Source organism: Rhinolophus sinicus, linkage group LG02 (genome assembly GCF_036562045.2).
Source record: "Rhinolophus sinicus isolate RSC01 linkage group LG02, ASM3656204v1, whole genome shotgun sequence".
Lineage (NCBI taxonomy): Eukaryota > Metazoa > Chordata > Mammalia > Chiroptera > Rhinolophidae > Rhinolophus > Rhinolophus sinicus.
Genome location: NC_133752.1, coordinates 194,514,019 through 194,532,648, shown reverse-complemented (window position 1 = coordinate 194,532,648; position 18,630 = coordinate 194,514,019). Strand labels below are relative to the sequence as shown.

The 18,630-nt window shown below is 43.2% G+C and overlaps 1 protein-coding gene across 3 annotated transcripts in view; it reads right to left on the bottom strand.

Moving 5' to 3' along the window:
* Positions 1-351: 351 nt before the first annotated feature.
* XRCC6 (X-ray repair cross complementing 6) overlaps positions 352-18,630 on the bottom strand; it is a 42,533-nt gene continuing 24,254 nt past the window's right edge. Inside the window, exons 1-13 of one of the 3 annotated variants that reach the window (XM_019734481.2) lie at positions 18,391-18,483; positions 17,685-17,775; positions 15,829-15,941; positions 13,371-13,509; positions 12,849-13,103; positions 12,266-12,449; positions 9,030-9,216; positions 7,382-7,550; positions 6,496-6,657; positions 4,934-5,063; positions 3,672-3,772; positions 2,207-2,320; positions 352-893 (exon numbers count right to left, since the gene is read on the bottom strand). In XM_019734481.2, the coding sequence (XP_019590040.2) occupies positions 700-893; positions 2,207-2,320; positions 3,672-3,772; positions 4,934-5,063; positions 6,496-6,657; positions 7,382-7,550; positions 9,030-9,216; positions 12,266-12,449; positions 12,849-13,103; positions 13,371-13,509; positions 15,829-15,941; positions 17,685-17,775; positions 18,391-18,435 (1,884 nt within the window). In that variant the 5' untranslated portion in view covers positions 18,436-18,483 and the 3' untranslated portion in view covers positions 352-699. The other 2 variants (XM_019734485.2, XM_019734483.2) reach the window with 2 other exon arrangements.

The following is an 18,630-nucleotide window of genomic DNA, read 5'->3' as shown; positions in this document are numbered from 1 at the left end:
GCAACAGAAAATGTTTTCATATGCTTCAAGTCACAGTAAGAGGAATGCAACATAAGGGGTTGCTATTTACTCATGAAGCAAATGGTACCAGGATTAGAAATGTTATTATACATTCCTATTGTTTCTGAAATTTGATCTTTAGATCTTAATGACACAAAGGAAAACAAGCGGGACAGAGGATCTTGCTAGGGCTTGCCATTCCTCAAGTATGTTCACCTGTCCTTAATCGTCCCTCTCTACCCTCATATTTGTTTCCACTGTGATGATGTGTTCCAAATGGGAGAAAATTAAGCTAATAGCCAGTGATCTTTGGATGCGAGGCAGACACATCTTTCACACGAAAGCATAGTAAATAGTACAAAATTAGGTCTCTTTATTCAGAGAGTAGAATAAGGCACAGCAAAGGGAGGGCTACGCTGTCTCCATGGCAACAGAAAATCTCATAAATGTAAAGACCTTGGCAGGTCTTTACAGAAGTCAGGCAGACTCTTTCTGGTTCAGGAGAAATGTTTATTTTTTTGGTTTTTGCTTTTTTTAGAGGGTGCAGCTCACAGTGGCCCACGTGGAGATCGCACCGGCAACCTTGGTGTGATTAGCACCAACTGAGCTAACCGGCCGCCCAGGAGAAACGTTTCTTAACTTGAGCAAAACCAGGCCGCCTGGCTCGTGTGGAAGGCTGGCTGGCTGCACGGTCTCTGGTCAGTCCTGGAGGTGCCTGGTCAGCGTGTCCAGCAGCTCCTGCTTCTTCAGCCCGCCCTTCAGCCCGCACACCCTGCAGGCTTCCTTCAGCATGGGCACAGTGAGCTTCCCCAGGGTGCCCTTGCTGACATGGGCCTTCAGTTCTTCTTCAGATAACTCCACCTTGGGCCTTTTGCTTCTAGAACCTTCGTCATCTAGAGAAAACGGTCAGGAGAGAAGGATTGGAAATGCTACTAGTGGCATGCCGGCTACCCTGCACAGGGTCCTCATCGGATCTGGGCAGCAGTCAGCCATTTTCCATAAAGCTGTGATGCCCACCTAGAGCACCACGGGGAAGATGGCTGTCTTGACAAGGCAGCTTCACGTAAGTGTAAAACGAAACTATCACACCTGGAGGGAGTGAAGAGCCGTGCGAGTATCATCAATTTTCCCCAAACTTTCTCTCTCAGTGAGCAAGTCATTCATTCCTTCTCTCCTGCCTTCCGAAAGCACTTACGGGGCACCAGATAAGTACCAAGGCCCCATGCCAGGTGCTAAGGTGCAGGCTGAGCGATGAACAGGTAAATCACTGGAACACCCAGGGGTGAAGAGCTGTGAGCAGTCCACACGGCACAGGAGTCACCTCTGATGCAAAAAGGAGACTGCACCACGGCCGCCACCTACCTTCTCAGCGCTCACTTCCCTCATGGGCTTTTTTAGGCAAGCAAGGCCCACATGTGGCTTTACCTGACCACAGCCAGCCAAAGGATTACAGACTAAGCCAGAACTATTCCCAAGCGGTGAGGAACTCACAATGGGCTGTCCTGAAACACGTGAGGGTCATAGGAGAGCGCTTTGGATCCAGCAGTAAGAAAAGAGACAGTCCAACAGAAAAAATGGTGAAGGCCCCAAACTGGAAGTTCACAGAAAATAATGTCCAAGTCATCTACCTTTCACTCATAACTGGAGTATTGCAAATCAAAACAGGATATAATTTCCCCTCTGTTACTTTGTTGAGAAAATTTTAAAAGTCCGTATAGTCCAGGATTGGTGAGAGTGTAGGGAACACAGCCATCCCTTCTTGGAGAGGGGATGGCCTGTATCACTGGATGGCAATTCTCATCAGAATTTTAAATGTTTACTCCTTGACCCAGCAGTTCCAGTGCTAAGAGCTTCTGCTATGGATCTGCTCACACAAGTACACGATGGTGGTCTGTGTTCACCCAATAAAGGTCTGGTTGAATACTGTGCACTTCTATCCAATGAAGTACTCTGTAGCCTTATTTTTGTAAACGAGGTAGTAATGTAAGCATGGGTATAAATAACTCTCCAACATATACTCATATAGCTGAGTGACAAACTAGAAAACAATGTGAATACTACTCCTTTTGTGCTGAAACATGTATGTTGGCATGTGTTAATATGTAGGTTAATACAGAAATTTCTGAAGGGTCATTATCCTCTGTGATAGGACCATAAAGGGAAGGTTTTGAAATAACCTACGAGATGTCCACACTCAGTTCCTCACCTTGTTTTCGCTTGGGAACTTTTCCCTCGGGATTATAATCTGGTGGGTAGACAAGTTCCTTAAATTCATCCACGAGACAGCCCAGTCTTTTATCCATTGCTTCAACCTTGGGCACTAGAAAATCAAAACATACAAAGAGTGGCTTGGCAAGTCACAAACCCTGCCTTCCTGTCCAGTTCCAACTGTATAGAGACCGAAGGAGTAATCACCTCACAGGGACGGGGGGTGGGAGGTGGGAGGTAGGGGAAGCGTCCATGAGGAGGCAGCTGACCTGGCCATGAAAACATTCAACAAAGTCTTTCTAACATTTCCCAAGTAACTTCTAACAATTGCATCTAATGAGCACTTACTATAGCGAGGCACCCTCCTACATGCTTTGTTAACCTCTGGGTTAGGTGACTTTGTCTCCTTGTTTTACAGAGGAGGAAACGGAGAGGTTAAATGACTTGCCTGAGGTCAAACAGCTGGGAAGTGGTAGAGCTGAGAACTGGGCAAGATTCTGGGGATTCAAGCAAGAGTCTGTGCCCTCAGTGGGCTTACAGTCTAGTCGGGGTCAGGAGGGGGTAAAAAGAGAAGCAATAGAGCCAGGCAATGCCATGAAAGAAGGGATTGTACAGGGCACACTGGACTCTTGGAGGGGGCAGGAAAGACTTTCTGGAAAGCTGATCTATTCCAAGCAGGAGAAGGCACAGGGGTGAGAAACAGCAGGTGATATTTAGCTTTCAGACAGGGTGTGAGCAGGGCAGGACCAGCAAGGAGCCGAAAAGGCAAAGATAGTGAGGTCACGGAAGCCTCGAAAGCCTGGCCAGGATTTCAACCTTATCATAAGAACAGTGGGAAAACACTGACGGGCTATGAGCAGGCGAGCGAGCGACAAGACCAGATTTGCATTTTAGAAAGATCACTGACAGCTGTGCCGAGTATGAATTGAAGGCGGGTGAGCAGGCTGAAGCAGTGTGGGATATGGGGTATAAGCATGAAAAGTGATGGAGCCAACAGGACCTACTGATGGAATATGAGGTGTGGGGTGGGCGGGGGAGGAGCTGAGCAGTTGGGATGGCAGGAGCAGTCCCCAAGTCCCCCAATTCAGTAACAGAGCCTACCTCGTAGTTACTAGGATTAAATGAGTCTGCACATAGGACAACAGTGCCTGGCATAGAGTAAGTACACAATAAACATCACCGGTTAGTTTTTTCAACTTTTGCCATCATGTAGTCATGGGGTGGCCTCATTCAGAGGCAGGTCTCAGAAGCCTGGCAGTCTCCTCCTCTCACTGCAGAACCAGCCAAATCTGTTCCCAGGCAGTCTAAGCTAGTCTAGAAAATCTCTCAGACCGAGATGGGCTGGACAACAAGGTCAGGTCTCTAGAGGGCCTGAGAAATGCCTCCACATTACTGGTGCAGAGTGGGATGGATAAGGAAGCCCGCCATGACAAGAACTTCTCAGCTCAGTCACACCCTCTCACATGTCAGATCTACGGCTGCTTCGGGTTCCATCAAGTCCAAAGCCAAGGCCTCCAGGTTCCTGAAGTGCTGCTGCAGCACGGGGTTCTCAAAGCTGTCACTTCTGTGAAAACAATAACAAGGTAAATTAATTTAAAACTGAAAAGTTAAACATTTAAAAAAAATAATAATAAACCCAACTGAGATAGCTCAAGTCCGAGGTGAGCTGAGAAAAACGCCCCAAATAAGAGAGCTGGGAATCTTGTCTTTTGAGTCAACTTCTCTCTCTCCAATTTTCAATTGTCTGATACTCAAGATCCAAAAGCTAATTTAACAGCAAACAATACCAGCCCACCTGTCTGTCACTGGCAGCAGTGGGCAGAGATAGAAATGGAGGAGGCAGAGCCATATAGGTACAGAGAAAAGACAGGAGAGAGACAATGGAAGATGGAGAGTAATGGGCCCGAGGACTCTTTCTTCCCATACTCAATAGCAGCATGGGAGTAAAAGGAGCAAGAATCTAGTCAGAAAGACCTAGTTCTTTGTAGCTGGGTGAGTGGGCAGGCTGCCTCACTCCTCTAAGCCTCAGTTTCTTCATCTGTAAAATGGGCATGAAACCTAGCTTTCAGTGTTCTTATGAAGAATAAGTAAGATAATGGAACTGTGTCTAGAACAGTGCCTGGAACAGGGTAGAATCATAATACTGCTCCCATCTGCCCCATAAAGGACACCAGAAAGCTACATTCGGAAGGGAATGTGTTATTCGTTCAGAAGTCAGCAGAGACAGGGAAGTAGCCTACCTAGAGACAAAGATGGAATGGGAAATAAATTATGTTTGGTGTCACATCATGCAGGTTCTCAGAGATGGTTTATGTTCACGTGAAAGGGAATAACCTGAATTATATAATGATTCTATTAATCCTGTAACAATTTACATTGGATTTACTTCCTTTTACTCATTGTGTGAGTAAATCAAGGAAAAGGCCAACTAAGAATTTTTTCCCTACCACTGCCTTTTTGAACTTGCTCAACTAATCTGGCTTTCTGAGCACAACACAACAGGTCAACCAGCTGTAAGCATTTAGCACAATTCCAGAGTCTTCAATACAATACTAAGACCTTTCGGTCTCTATATACCAGTAGCTTTTAAGAAGTAATAACCTATCAGTTAACTGAAAAGAGTAAAATCCCATTCTCTTGGTCTATGCTTAACTCAAATTTCCAGTAAGACATTCAACTCAGGAGACAGTTCCAGAAGAAAGCCTGTGATTGACCCAGTACTCACTTGTATTTGAAGCGAAGCTTCTGAACAATAGCCTTCATCTTGTCTACCTGCTCCGGGTTTGCCAAGACTTTTTCAGTGATGGGCACTTTCCGTTTATCATCAGCATAGGGCAAGAAGACAAGCTGGAAGCCTGAGGAAGGGAGATACATTTTCTGAGATTTGACTTAACAAAAAGTTTCAGCGATTGAGTTGTCTCTCTGCTCCAAATTCACCCTTCCATGTCCTGTGATGCTGGGGATGCGACCCTGCAAATCCCATTTCTCCTTTACTGGCTGATTTCTGCTACCATCTGCCCAGCAGACTCCCTCCTGAGGGCGACCCCAAGGCAGGAATGCTCCTTCTCATATACTTCCTGTTCCTGTCAGTGTTGCCCCAGCTGCAGCTCTTCACCTGGCAGTGGCAGTTGGTTCCACCTCCAGCTTTTGTGCTCCACCCCGAGCCGGCTGAACAGTGTCCTGTCCCTGGGGGGGCTCAGTCCCAGCTCCATCAGGCCCTCCTTGGAGCTCCCAGCTTTGTTCCCCACCCTCTACCACATGCTGAAAGGGAAGAGGTGAGGGTTATCAGGCTGATCTTGTTCCAGTTACTGGCTGGTTCTACGAAGACTGAAAATCTAGATACTAGAACCAACGGCCGCAGGCAGCACTGAGCAAGAAGAGGAAGGTACAAGTTCCTTCGCTTTCCTCTGCCCTACAGTCTCCCTCTAGCACCCACTATTGACAGAGTCTCACCCAGAGCCAGCTGGCAAAGGAGAAACTGGGTTTGGAGAGTCTCAGCCTAAGCAGCACAGACATTAAGGGGTGAATTTGGAGCTAAGAGAAAATAGCTTAATAACTGACACACAAAGCTATTACTGAGCATTCTGATGACCAGGGTTAGAAATATAATATGTTCAAAGAGTTACTTTATAAAATGAATACTTATTAGCATGGGTAAAGAAGGAAGACGACCATCTCTTGGCTATTCTGTGCTAGGCACTTATATTTTATTAACTTGTTTCAAATGTGAAACAGCCTTGAGAGAAAGGTGTTCCAGAATGCTCATCTTTGCGGATAAGGAACATAAATGGAAAGGTTAAATTATTTGCCCAAGTTGGCCAGTTAACAAGTGGTAGAGATGGGCCTGAAACAAAAGAAAATAAGCTTTCAGCACACAGCATAAGATAAAGTCAAGACTGACTTTAAAACCCACGGTGTTTCCACTATACCTCACTGCCTTGGTGTATACAGGAGATAAACCAAACATTAACCATTACAAAGGCTTTAAGTAAAGAAAAGTGTCAGTAGAAAGTCCCCATGAACCTGTGTCAATAACTTGCAAACAGTTCCTATGCAGTCAACCCTCACCCATGGCCGCAGAGCTGCCTTGAACGGTTGTGCATGCTGTGCACTGCACAACTGTATCTGGCAGCCTTGTGCATCAAATTCACCTGTGAAATCTTAAAAACACATACTTCCCAGGACCCATTTCTGGTGACTGTGGTACAGTGGATCTGAGCTGGAATCCCATGTGTGAATCCAAAGCCTGAGCAAGGTTCAGAAGCACTGAAAATATCTTCCACATACCTGGGGGAGACACCTGAAATTTCTGGTCATCCAGCTCCTCTTCCTGTGGCATCAAGGCCACAAAATGAGGGGGAGTGTTCTGGCGGGGGGTGTATCTGCACACTGCCACGACCTCCTTCTCCAGACACTTGGTGAGTAGAGCATTGAACAGGGTGGAGCTTCCTAAAAAAGAAACATCCCAGGGGCCTACATCGTAAGGTGTCTCCAGCGTTCTGTCCTCTTAGCCCGTGTTATAAGCCTACAATTTATCTTCCATTTTCTTCAAAGGGCTTATGATACTTCAATAGGTAAGGGGTGATGGACCTAGAGCTGAGGGGAAAGTGGGGGCAGCAGAGGCATACCAAGGAAGAGAAAGGAAAGGAGTAAGAGACTGGATGCCTCAACCACTCCATTTGGTAGTGTGAATTATTAATGTCAGTTCACTTTTCCTATCCTTAGGCTAATGACATAAGCCCCAGTTGCTAATGAAAACCAATTAGGTCAAATCCAGGGGGTTCATTAGCTATAGCACAGAGGACTATTGGTCTGGACAGCAGAAAGAAACACAGTGGCCGAGTTCATATCATCTTTAATTGCCAACACTAGGGAAGAAGTTTGTTTTTCAAATTCTATCTGATGCCTCAAAGAAAGAATTCCATAGGAAGTAAATTTTAAAAACACAAATTCCATATCCCCTCCTGGATATTCACAATGCATATCAGCGTATTATAGGTCCTAAAGAAATCTCAGCTTTGTTTAATCCCACATTTCCAAAATGTATTTGATCATGAAACACTTTCAGAATACCCCAGTAACACACCCTACAGTTTCCAAGCAGCTCATTCAGGAAATGCTGCTCGGTCTGTCGCCTTCTGAGTTCCGCACTCACTTGGTCCGTGCCACCTACCATTAACCAGGGACTCCTCGGGGTACACAAACAGGGAGGGCCTCAGGAAGTGGTGCTTCTTCAACATGATCAAGGGCTTGAAGCCAATGAGAATCAAACCCGGGTCATCAAACCGTTTTAGCTGTTCCGTTTCCTCTTTCTCGAGTACAATCTGGCGATTCCCATACATCTAAAGGCAGGGGACAAGGAGGGCCACATAGAGAGACCACTAACAAGTGACACTAGCAAGTCAAAACCAGCCTTCTAAGGAGAAAGAAGCTGGCTCACCAGGGGTGTCTTCCTACTACCACGGAAAGTAACATTTACTGAATGCCCGGCAGGCACTTTACCACTTTACGTTTGTCACTCACTGTATCTTCTATGACAAACCTAGGTGGTAGATGTTAATTAAAACTGTTTTACAGATGAGTGAACCTTGGGGCTCCGTGGCTGGTAACTTGCTCCAGGTTATACAACTGAATTGGGCTTCAGACCCAGATGAGTCTGGTGCCCAAGGCCACACATGTATTCCTTCCCTCATTTAACATGACAAGTGCTCAGCAGCATCCCTGACACACAACGGATGCTCAAACCATACCTATCTATTGAAAGGACCTGTGTCAGGTAGCGTGCTGGGTCTGTTAGTGTGGGAGGTAGATACACATAAGTAATACTTCCAGACTTTGATGTTTGAATTTCGATCCTAGATATGTGATTAGTAACAGCACTTAGTAACAGTCAAATTTGAGTTTTCTAAACAAAAACAGAGCCCTCAAGGTTTTTTTTTTCTTTTCTTTTCGGGATATTGGATCAAAAAAGAAACTCAATGACTAAAAAAGTTACTTCCTATGAATAAGCCAATGAGGAAAACGAATTACTTCCAAAATGAAAAAGGAAATTTCTTCTTCTCTCCTTCAGAAAGCAGGGCAAAATACTTTGGCTTTGAAATTTGTGCTCCAAAAAATATCTTCGTCGGTTGAATGAAAATAATGTCTAATTTTAGCCACTTAATGGAAATATCTAGGTCCTGAACTTATACAAAATCTCAGATTCTCTCCCACATTTTGCAGAATCAAAAAGGAAGGATGATTCATTTGATTTTCATTTTAGATATCAAATCCTCCCACAGATTGAACAAAGATGAGAAGATGAAGAAAGATAATTGTTGTGCATTCTAAGTTTGTCTTTTAGATTAAGAAAGGCATATGGGAGAGGATATGTCCTGGAAAAACACACTTAAACTAAATAAAAGTTAAAAAAGAAAAAAGGCATACATGTATCATTTCAAAGCACAGGAAAAATTTGGTTAGTTTGCCCCCCCCCAAAAAAAAAAAAACTCTCCCTAAAAAAAAAACAGTGAACTTCACACTAGTTCACTATAAAGCATTTTCTGCTATTGTACCTGAGTAAGGAATTTCACTGTAATTAGCATGTGCTGAGTGACCAAGTTTTCACTGACATCTCTTTCAAACACTGACCTAACTTTCTAGCTCTCAAGGTATCACTGATCTACTTGATGAAGCCCCAAAGGGTAATGACTAGGTGTTTTAGCAGCTTGGCTAGAAAGATGTGTACATGAAAGTTATTTAACTGGTTAGGCTGATCAGTGTGTCCCCTCCCTGTTCACTCTTCAATGGGACAAAGTTCAGTAAGAAGGCAGGGTACCTACCTGAGACCTCTTGGTGTCGCTAGGCAGAAGCAAGCTGCCTGTGTTTACACTAAATGTCCGGGTCTTGGTTTTCACTGGTTCATTTGTTTCCCGATAAAGCCTGATGGGAGGAGGTCTGAGAGCCTTCTGGACCATGTTATAAATGCCGACAGTGAGCGCTATATCTTTGTTGAGCTTAAGCTTCAACCTAGAGGAGAGAAAAATTTAAAAAGCATAGACTGAAGGATTATACTTTCCTATCTAAAATTCCTTCACGGCACCCAAGCCTTAATTTGTTTTATTCTGATAATCCTAAACAAGCTCTTAGAATATACATATAGCACGTTTTAGTAACGCAGTAGAGTTTGCTGTAATACCATCTCAGAGTCTATATCACAAAAATTAGTTTCAGAATATATTAACTTTTTAAAATAATAAAGAACGCACTATGAAATAATGATTATTTTTATCGAGCCCAGCACTATACCAACCCCTTTCCAGCTTTTCTCTCATTGAATCGTCATAATAACCCTCTAAGCACTCCAGAATATTTATACCAACATCTTAAGGTGCAATAGGACCTCTAGAAAATGTGTTCTAGAATAATGACAATGTGTAAAATATTTACAATATGATATTGTGAGGGAGAAAAGCACAACACAAAAATAACTCATGTTACACATTCTTTTCAAGCACACATGGAACATTCTCTAGGATACACCATATGCTGGGCCACAAAACAAAAGTCTAAATACATCCACGGGGCAGCCAGATCGCTCAGTTGGTTAGAACACGAGCTCTCAACAAGAAGGTTGCCGGTTCAATTCCCACATGCCCTCTGCAACTAAAGATTGAAAACGGCAATTGGACTTGGAGCTGAGCTGTGCCCTCCACAGCTACATTGAAGGACAACTTGGAGCTGATGGGCCTGGAGAAACACACTGTTCCCCAATATTCCCCAATACAATTTTAAAAAAAAGGTCGAAATATATCCAAAAAGATTGAAATCATACTAAGTATGTTCTTTAACCAAAACGGATCTAAGTTAGAGATCCTCAACAGAAAGAATTCTGGGAAAACTCAAATGTTTGGACATTAAGCAATACATTTCTAAATAATCCAGGAGGTCAAAGAAAAAAATCACAAGGGACAGTCAAAATTATTTTGAACTGGATGCAAGTGAAAACACAACATATCAAAAGGTATAAGATGCAGACAAAACAATGCTCAGAGGGAAATTTATAATTTTAAACACCTTTCTCAGAAAAAAAGAAAAGTATCATATTAATAACCCAATCTTCACTGTTGTGGCATGTTCAGTAGTAAATATTGACTTTAAAGAGAACATGTTTTAAAAAGTTACAACTTAGTTCAAAGGTATACTTGTCCAAACAGCAGAAAGAACACTGCTTTGGCCCTAACTGGAAACGTTGGTTCCGGGAGCAAGCATCTAATAATTCTCCAGATCAATCTGATAACGCATGATGTGGCCCACAGGTGTAGTAGTGACAGATGGCATGACTAACACCACCAACCACTTGGTGGCTTCCTACTTTAAATTATTCCGGCTTACGAAGTGTTAACTCAGTTGTCTGAAAGGCTGCTGAAGGAAAGCTACAAGAGTGTAACCCATTAAAAAACTGCACAATCTTTAAAAGTAATTTTTTTAAAGTGACTGCCCTCTAAATTGTAGCATCCTGGGGAAAAGCACTGGCCAATGTGGTCCCCTCTGGCCTCAGGCTTCAAGTGACCTTGGTTCTATTTCTAACCCAAAAGAGCAAATCCATTACTCCCCCACTCCGTCTTAAATGTTCACATTTATAAACTAAGATACCTTTCGACCTTGAAATCGTCATAACTCCGAGTAAAGATGAAAAGAAGGTGAAGTTACAGTATAACATCGCATGGCTGATGTTACCTCGCCAAAGAAAATGTGGAAGCCCACAGTGCAAGACAAGGTGCTTGATATGTTTCACTTCATCCGAAATGTCTTAAGGTTAAGAGATGTTACTAATGGGGAGGTTTCAATCCACCTCAAAGGGTCATTAAAGATTACATGAATTAATTAATATGTTCACAAAGAGCTTAGGACAGTGCCTGGCACACAATAATCATGCGATAAAATAATTCTATTATTTCATTACAGCAAGAACAAGTGTAATAATTTTCTAGGCCTTTCAGCCTGAGGCATTGTTAGTCCTCAGACAACTGCAATTATTAGTTCTCAGACAGATGTATTATTAGTCATATCAAGTATCCTATAACAACTCTTCCACAAAAAAATAACAGCTAACATTTATAAATAATTACTATGTGCCAAGCACAATGCCTAGGTTATCCCATTTGATCATCACAGCAGTCCTATGAGGAAGTATCAGTTTTGCTCCCATTTATTGAGACTCAGAGAAGTTATACGTCTTGCCTCAGGCCACACAGTAGAGGGCCAGGACGAGAACTCAAGCAATCTGACTCTATGTTATGGTCCCTGCCAGCCTCACCAAAATGTACAGTATATTTCCAAATTGTGGTAGTGACAACATTCCATCATTTCAGGAAGGGGGAAGAGGGGATAGGGTGCTTGTTTGAGGAACGAGAACTAGTTCCTGGGGGAAAAGGAGAGCAATGACAAAACCACCACTGTAGCAGTGAGCTGGTTCCTGGTTTCCTTAAAATAATTTCATGGGTTTTCAAAGAGAATATCAGTAATCTCTTGAAAACTGCTCAAAAACCACCAATGGTCATACTCCCCCACATCAAGGAAACTAGTCTAAAAGGAAAGTTCTTTAGGAAGGAACACTGAGGAGCCCTTGGGATTCTAACACCAAAACTCTCTAAAAAAAGATAATCTAACAATCTGGTTCCTCCTGGTCTCAAGTTTGTAAGAAATCAGAATTACACAAGTTTAACAACAAAGACAACAACTAACTTTTATCAAGTTTTTGCTCTATGCCCGGCACTACTGGTCCCCAATCTACAGACAAGAAAACTCAATAAACTAGTGAGTGCAATGGAGGACACTGTTAGGCCACAATGGTTTATCCCAAGGAAGTGGGGGGCTATGTTATTTTGGAGAAATAATACCAGCTTTTTCCAGAGAAAGAGAAGCAGGTAACTTGCACTCTTTCGAAATTAAGCAAGTTTTTTAGAGGAACACAGTGAAGGAGTGGCACGGCCCAGTTAAGTGGCCAGGGAGGTCAAAGCCGTGCACTGCTTATGACCGGGGACTTCTGGGCAGTGGGCCCAAGCTCAGTGCCCACCGGCTGAGCACGCGCTTCTTGGTCTCCTTTGCAAGAACCTTCCTCAACAGGTCTCCGAGCTTGCTCGATTCCTCAAAGTGAATGCCTAGGTCCTCATCCTCCGCCATGCTGATGACATCTCTGTAGAATAAGGATATGTCAAAGCCCCCACGTTTCTTCAGGTGCATCAAGTCAAGGAAGATACCTGGGGCAAGGACAGACCAAAGTAAGGCGAAGCAATTTTCAGTGAGACTTTTTTTCAGTTAAGCTCGAATATGCTTTTAAAAGCTCCCGAAGCACTAGATTAATATTTCAGGACTTAAGAGAAAGTGGCTGAGGGAATCAGCTGCTATAATGAGTTCAGACAACTTAGTCAAATAACCACCATTCATGGAGGCATTCATGTCAAGACAAGCTTGCTCTGGTCGAGTCCTGCAGACAGATAATAGCCTGGCCATTGTCAATGGGAATGTCACACATCTGTCTCCTCCAGCTTCACCTCCTTCTCACTTTACTCTGAATGGTGAAAAGCAAACGTTGGACATCCGCTGGAAAAAAGCAATAAAATTAAGTGGCAATTTAAAAGACCAGGGAAAATGCCAACCTGTGTCACGGAGATCCCCAGCTTTGGTCCTGGCCCGGCTGGCTTTGGCACTGTCATCGCCATGGGGGTCATCCTCATTGGTGAACAGCATGATTCTCTTATGGCTCATCTTGAACTGGACATCACTAAAAAGGTTGGCACAGACCCACAGCACTTCACTGAGCGAGTAGTCACATCCACCGCCAATCAGGTCTTGGAAATGTTTCTGCCCCTGCTGCCCCTTAAACTGGTCAAGTTCTCGCACCCGTTTAGCACCTAATCAAAGACAGGGAGTCAAATGGGCAGAAAAGTCAGAAGAGCGTCAGCAGCCGCCTTCACAAGGCTAACAGAAGGGGCTACTGTCCCTTTCTCCCTTCAGAGCTGTTTACCCTACACAGCAAAAGTCACCTCCCAGTAAGAACCCCCATGCAGGAAAGCACTCTCTTAGTCAAGATGTCATCTGCTTCCTTCTCCACGTCCCTCTTTGCTCAGGGGAGTGACCTTCTCATGTAAGGAAAAAGTTGATCTTAGAATACTGCTGACCTGGATTATCCAACTCGTGTAAGACGTAAATATTTTTGAAATTCACGGAGTTCTTATCCTTCTTGGTGCCATAGAACACGACTGCCAAGAGATCCTGAGCACTGCTTATGATCTTATTGGTGTACACACTCTTGATACACTGGAAAAAATAAAAATTCAATCATTACTTAACTAGTTACCACTAAACTTAAACTCTGTAAAGGCCTGGCACATAGTCGATGCTCGATATATATATTTGCTGAATTTGTACATGGCATTAGAATAAGGCAGGGCCTCTCTTTACCTTCAGGAAATTCAAGAATCAATGAGAATGATGGGCATACCTATTACACTGTAACAAAAAGCAGAATGTGGTAAGTAAGTAAGAGGTCTAAGCAGTTCCTACCATAAAGAAGCAGAGAAATAAAAACATCTATATACTCGGGGGGGGGGGGGGGAAGCCCAGTACTGGATTTTAGTCTCACTGATGTCACTTACTTAATTGGCTGGGTTTGGACAGACCACATGATCTTTCAAATAGCTTTATACTAAGAAACAGAATTTACACATATGAAATAATTACGTGTATAAGAGTTTAAGCTAACGATAAATATATGTTACCTGAAAATAAGTCTGTAACTACCAAGAGCATCTTTTGAAATAAAATTTGCTTAATTATACATTTGAAGATATCGGTAGTCCAGGAAAGGTCTATCTACCTATTTAAACTAATGTCAGCATCTGGTAAATCAGTGTTTCCTAAGAGTTGGTCAGTCTTGGCAGCCTATTTAATTCTGGGGGCACTGACAAAATTAAGTTTCTGAATCTGCAAAGCTGAGGAATAAATCAACCAGGGTGACCCCCTCCACGTCCTGCCTGAGCCTCTAACTGGCGCTGCCCAAAGCAACTCTCTCGTTAAACACATAGTATGCTAGTCATTGACAATCTGCACGGCAAGTAGTCATTTCTATAAATATTTTAATAGACTCTTTTAGCAATCTACAAAAATTTGGTGAGGGCTTCTTAGGTTCTAAGAATTAAAAATACAAAAACAAAAATAACTGAAAGGAGCTTTTAGGAAACTTTTCTTATTGCTAATCACATACATTATGCTCATCTGTGAAGGTCTCACTTCCTCGCTACGTAATACTCTATTTTCTTCTAGGTTCTTTTGCCATCAAGGGCTCCACAATGGGAGTGGCCGGTTAGCTCAGTTGGTTGGTTAGAGCGTGGTGCTAATTAACACCAAGGTTGCTGGTTCGATCCCCGCATGGGCCTCTGTGAGCTGCACACTCCTTAAAAAAAAGGGGTTCCACGAACCCTTTGAAACTACGTGTAAAATTGTGAGTGTATCTTTTTGGGGAGAGAGTACAAAACTTTCATCACATTTTAAAGAGAGGTCCATGGTCCAAAAAATGTTAAAGCAGTACTCTGTCAAGAGTGATCTCCAGGGGGCCGGCCCGGTGGCTCAGGCGGTTAGAGCTCCATGCTCCTAACTCCGAAGGCTGCTGGTTCGATTCCCACATGGGCCAGTGGGCTCTCAACCACAAGGTTGCCGGTTTGACTCCCGCAAGGGATGGTGGGCTGTGCCCCCTGCAACTAGAAACAGCAACTGGACCTGGAACTGAGCTGCGCCCTCTACAACTAAGACTGAAAGGACAACAACTTGAAGCTGAACGGCACCCTCCACAACTAAGATTGAAAGAACAACAACAACAACAACAAAAGAGTGATCTCCAGAGCAGCAACATCAGCGTCACTTGGGAACTTGCTAGAAATACAAATTCTTGTTCCCAACTCTAAACCTCCAGAATCTGGGGTAAACCCTGTAGTCTGTGTTAATAAGCCCTGCTGGTGAATCTGATGAAGGATAAAGTTTGAACATCCCTGCTTTAAAGCTTCTGTCTTGCCTCCACCAACCTGCATTCTCTGTGGATTATCTATTCTATATTTCGTATAAATGTAATCAGATAATATATGACCATTTGTCTGGCTTCTTTCACTTAATACAATGTTTTTGGGGCTCATTCACCTGTAGCATGTATCAGTACTTCATTCTTTTCTATGGCTGAGTAATAGTCCCAGTATATGTATAAACATTTTATTTTTGCATTCAAAATGTTTTGAAATGAGACAGAGGTGGTGGTTGCACAACATTGTGAATGACAATATCTTCAAATTGTACACTTTAAAATGGTTAATTTCATGTTATGTGAATTACACCTCAATTTAAAAAACAAAACTATTTAATCTTCACAACAACTTGATGAGGAAGATACTGTAATTGTCTCTATTTCACAGATGAGGAAACAGAATGGACTTGTTCTCCAAAACTGCTACTCTTTTTCAGCTGCAAGTATAGGTAGCCATCCTGGGAGGCTAACCACCATTTATCATTCACAAACAAAATTTTCAAAATTTGTAAGTGGTATTAATACTTTGGGCTTTGTTTGTTTGTTTAATAAAAGGGTAGTCTTACCTGGATACTCATGTCAAAAGGAGTCAATTCATCTTCATCCTGAGATTGAAACATGGCACTAGAAGCATCAACCAAAAAAATCAAACTATCTCTTCCTGAATATGTATATTCTCCTACGGGGGAAGAAAGTGGAAGGAAACGTTTGCTTTTGTGCTCATATTTAACATGTTTATTATTCAAATACAACAAGTAGAGAAAAGCCCAGTAAGCAAAAGTATAACCTGAGGAATTATTATAAGATAAACCCCCTTAAACCTACCACCCACAACAGGAAGTTGAATCTTACCAGTCACCCCAGAAGCCCTCTCCACGTCCCCTCCCAATTACAATGTGCACCCTCCTCCCAAGAGTAACCACCATCCTGGCTTTCAGTAATCATTTCCTTATTTTTCCTGTTTTATCATCCAAGTGAACATTTCTAAACATGAGTTTTGAGTTTTAAAAAAGTGTTTTTGAAGCCTCTTAATCGATAGGTACCCTCTCCATCTTTTGTCTCTTTTAACTTATTTGGTGAAGAACCAGGATGTTGTGTCATATACAGTCTGCCACCGTCTGGATTTTGCTGACTGCATTCTTTTGCTGTAGATTAACATAGTCCTCTGTCTTTCCTGCTAACGACTTAGAGAGGCTTCATCAGATTTGGGTTTTCTTTTTCTGGCATAATTACATCATGGGTGATGTATTTTTCATCAAAAGGCACATGCTGTATGGTTGTCTCCCTTTTTGACACTGCTGCTTAATACAATAATTACCCGTTTTTTATAAAACAATATGACAATATGTGTTAAGAGCCTTAAACAAAATTCTACCTTGGCCCAGGGAATTCTACCTCTCAAAATAAGATATGGAAAACACTTAGGGAAAATTTTTCAGTGTTGTTTATTAAAGTAAAAAATTGAAAAGAATTAAAATGTCCACCAGGAGGTAGAATGAATAAATTGTAGTACATTTCAAATGAGTTATAAAGACTGCATATATGTAGTGACATGGAAAGATGTATCTCTGATAAATAAGGGAACAAAGGCAGAACACAAAATTATGTATATATGTTTAAAATTCTTTTTGGAAGACTGGTGTAAATTAAAATTTAAAAATGTGTATGCACTATGATTACAACTATATTTAAAAAATCAGCTACAAAGAAAATCAGATATTGTAGTTAGGAAACACGCACAATGAAAGATATATGAAAGGAATATGCAAAACGCCAAAAATGCTGGTAGTAGTTGTGTTAGGGTGACAAATTATATAGATTACAGTAAACTTTATTTTTTACATCTCCTATATATTTCTCAATTTTAATAAAAACTCTTAAAATGTTTCTACCCAGGACTTAAATTAACCAGTAGGTAGATGACATGTGCCTCTTATTTCTCTTTCTTTGTCCTATGTGTTACTGTATTGGCTGAACACATACTCCCAAACCTGGAGGGTATGACACTTGTAACTGTGTTGCTAATGTTTACTCTTTGGTTGTTGCAGTTATTGTAGGGTGAAGGCATCTTTATACTGAGGTCCTAGAATGAGTAAAACTACTTTCCTGGGTGAGGAAGGGTATTACCTGAGCTATCTAAGGTGACAAAAGATACCACTGTTCAGGGTCACTTACGGGGTCTCAACAGATGTCAATCTACCAGTGCCCAGCAAAAGTTTAAGGCTGGGAATGTCCCATAGACTAGGGTAGGACAATGAATAAAATAGCCTAGGGTAGCTCTGCAAAGTTCAAAGGGAGAAAAGTATCTGAGATCCTCTGGGGAGAGAAGGGTAGGCCACTAGACAGCAAAAGACAACCAGCAGAGATAGGCAGAGAAAGTGTTTCTTCCACACACAGAAGAGTACATGTCAAAGTCACCTACCTCCTCCTTCAAGGCTCTCCTCTTGTTCTTCTTCTTCATCGTCCTCGGTTTTGTAATAAGACTCCCACCCTGACATGTTGGCTACTGCTCTCTAGGTGAAAGAAAGTTAATAAGATTGGTAACAAGCAAATTTAAACCTAAAAATATCGACCCCTAAGTTCCTTTGAGATCTGTCCTAAGGGCTCCAGGTTACTCATGAGGAATGTGGATGCTGGATCCTACTGCCTCGAGAGCTCTCGGTAATTGAGATGCAGAAGTAAATGGGCACAGGGATCATTCCAGCAGCCTCACTTTACCTATCCCTTAAAGACGCTTCAGCGCCTGTAGTGGGCCCAGGTGGCCGCTCTGATCGATGTGGAGGTCCCGTTCCACCTCCGGAACCATCTGGACTTGAGAGATTCTCGCTCCAGGGTACTCCGTCCTCTAGCGGACCCATTTGCCCTCATCCGGGCCCTAAGTCTCCCCCAACTCCTCAGCCAGCCATGCCGGGGCGGGGAGGGGTGTCTCAAACGCAGGCGGGCCTCCAAGGCCGGGAGCCGCCTGCCCCAGGAGGAAGGAACGGGGAACAGATGCTGTTCCTCGGCTCAACACACTTCGGGCTGACGCTGCCCTGCGGCGAGGCTAGGGGGACGCGCAAGACAGTGGGCGAAGCAGGACCAGGCCAGCTATGGCCGGCCCGCAATACACACAGACGGTTACCACCTACCTGGACCGCACGGAAGATCAATATGGACAGAAGGCGGAGCTCCATACACGCGCGGGCTCCCGTTCTCGCTCCCAATCAATGCCCCTTACGTCACCACGCATCGTACGCACTTTTTCTGTCCAGCCGCCACGCCCACTCCCACAACCTGCCGTACCCGTCTCTAACACCACCCAGTCCGCAAAAGCTCCGCCCCCTCCAGCGAAAAAAGCCCGCCCCTTGCCGCCCGACAGGACTGTACGT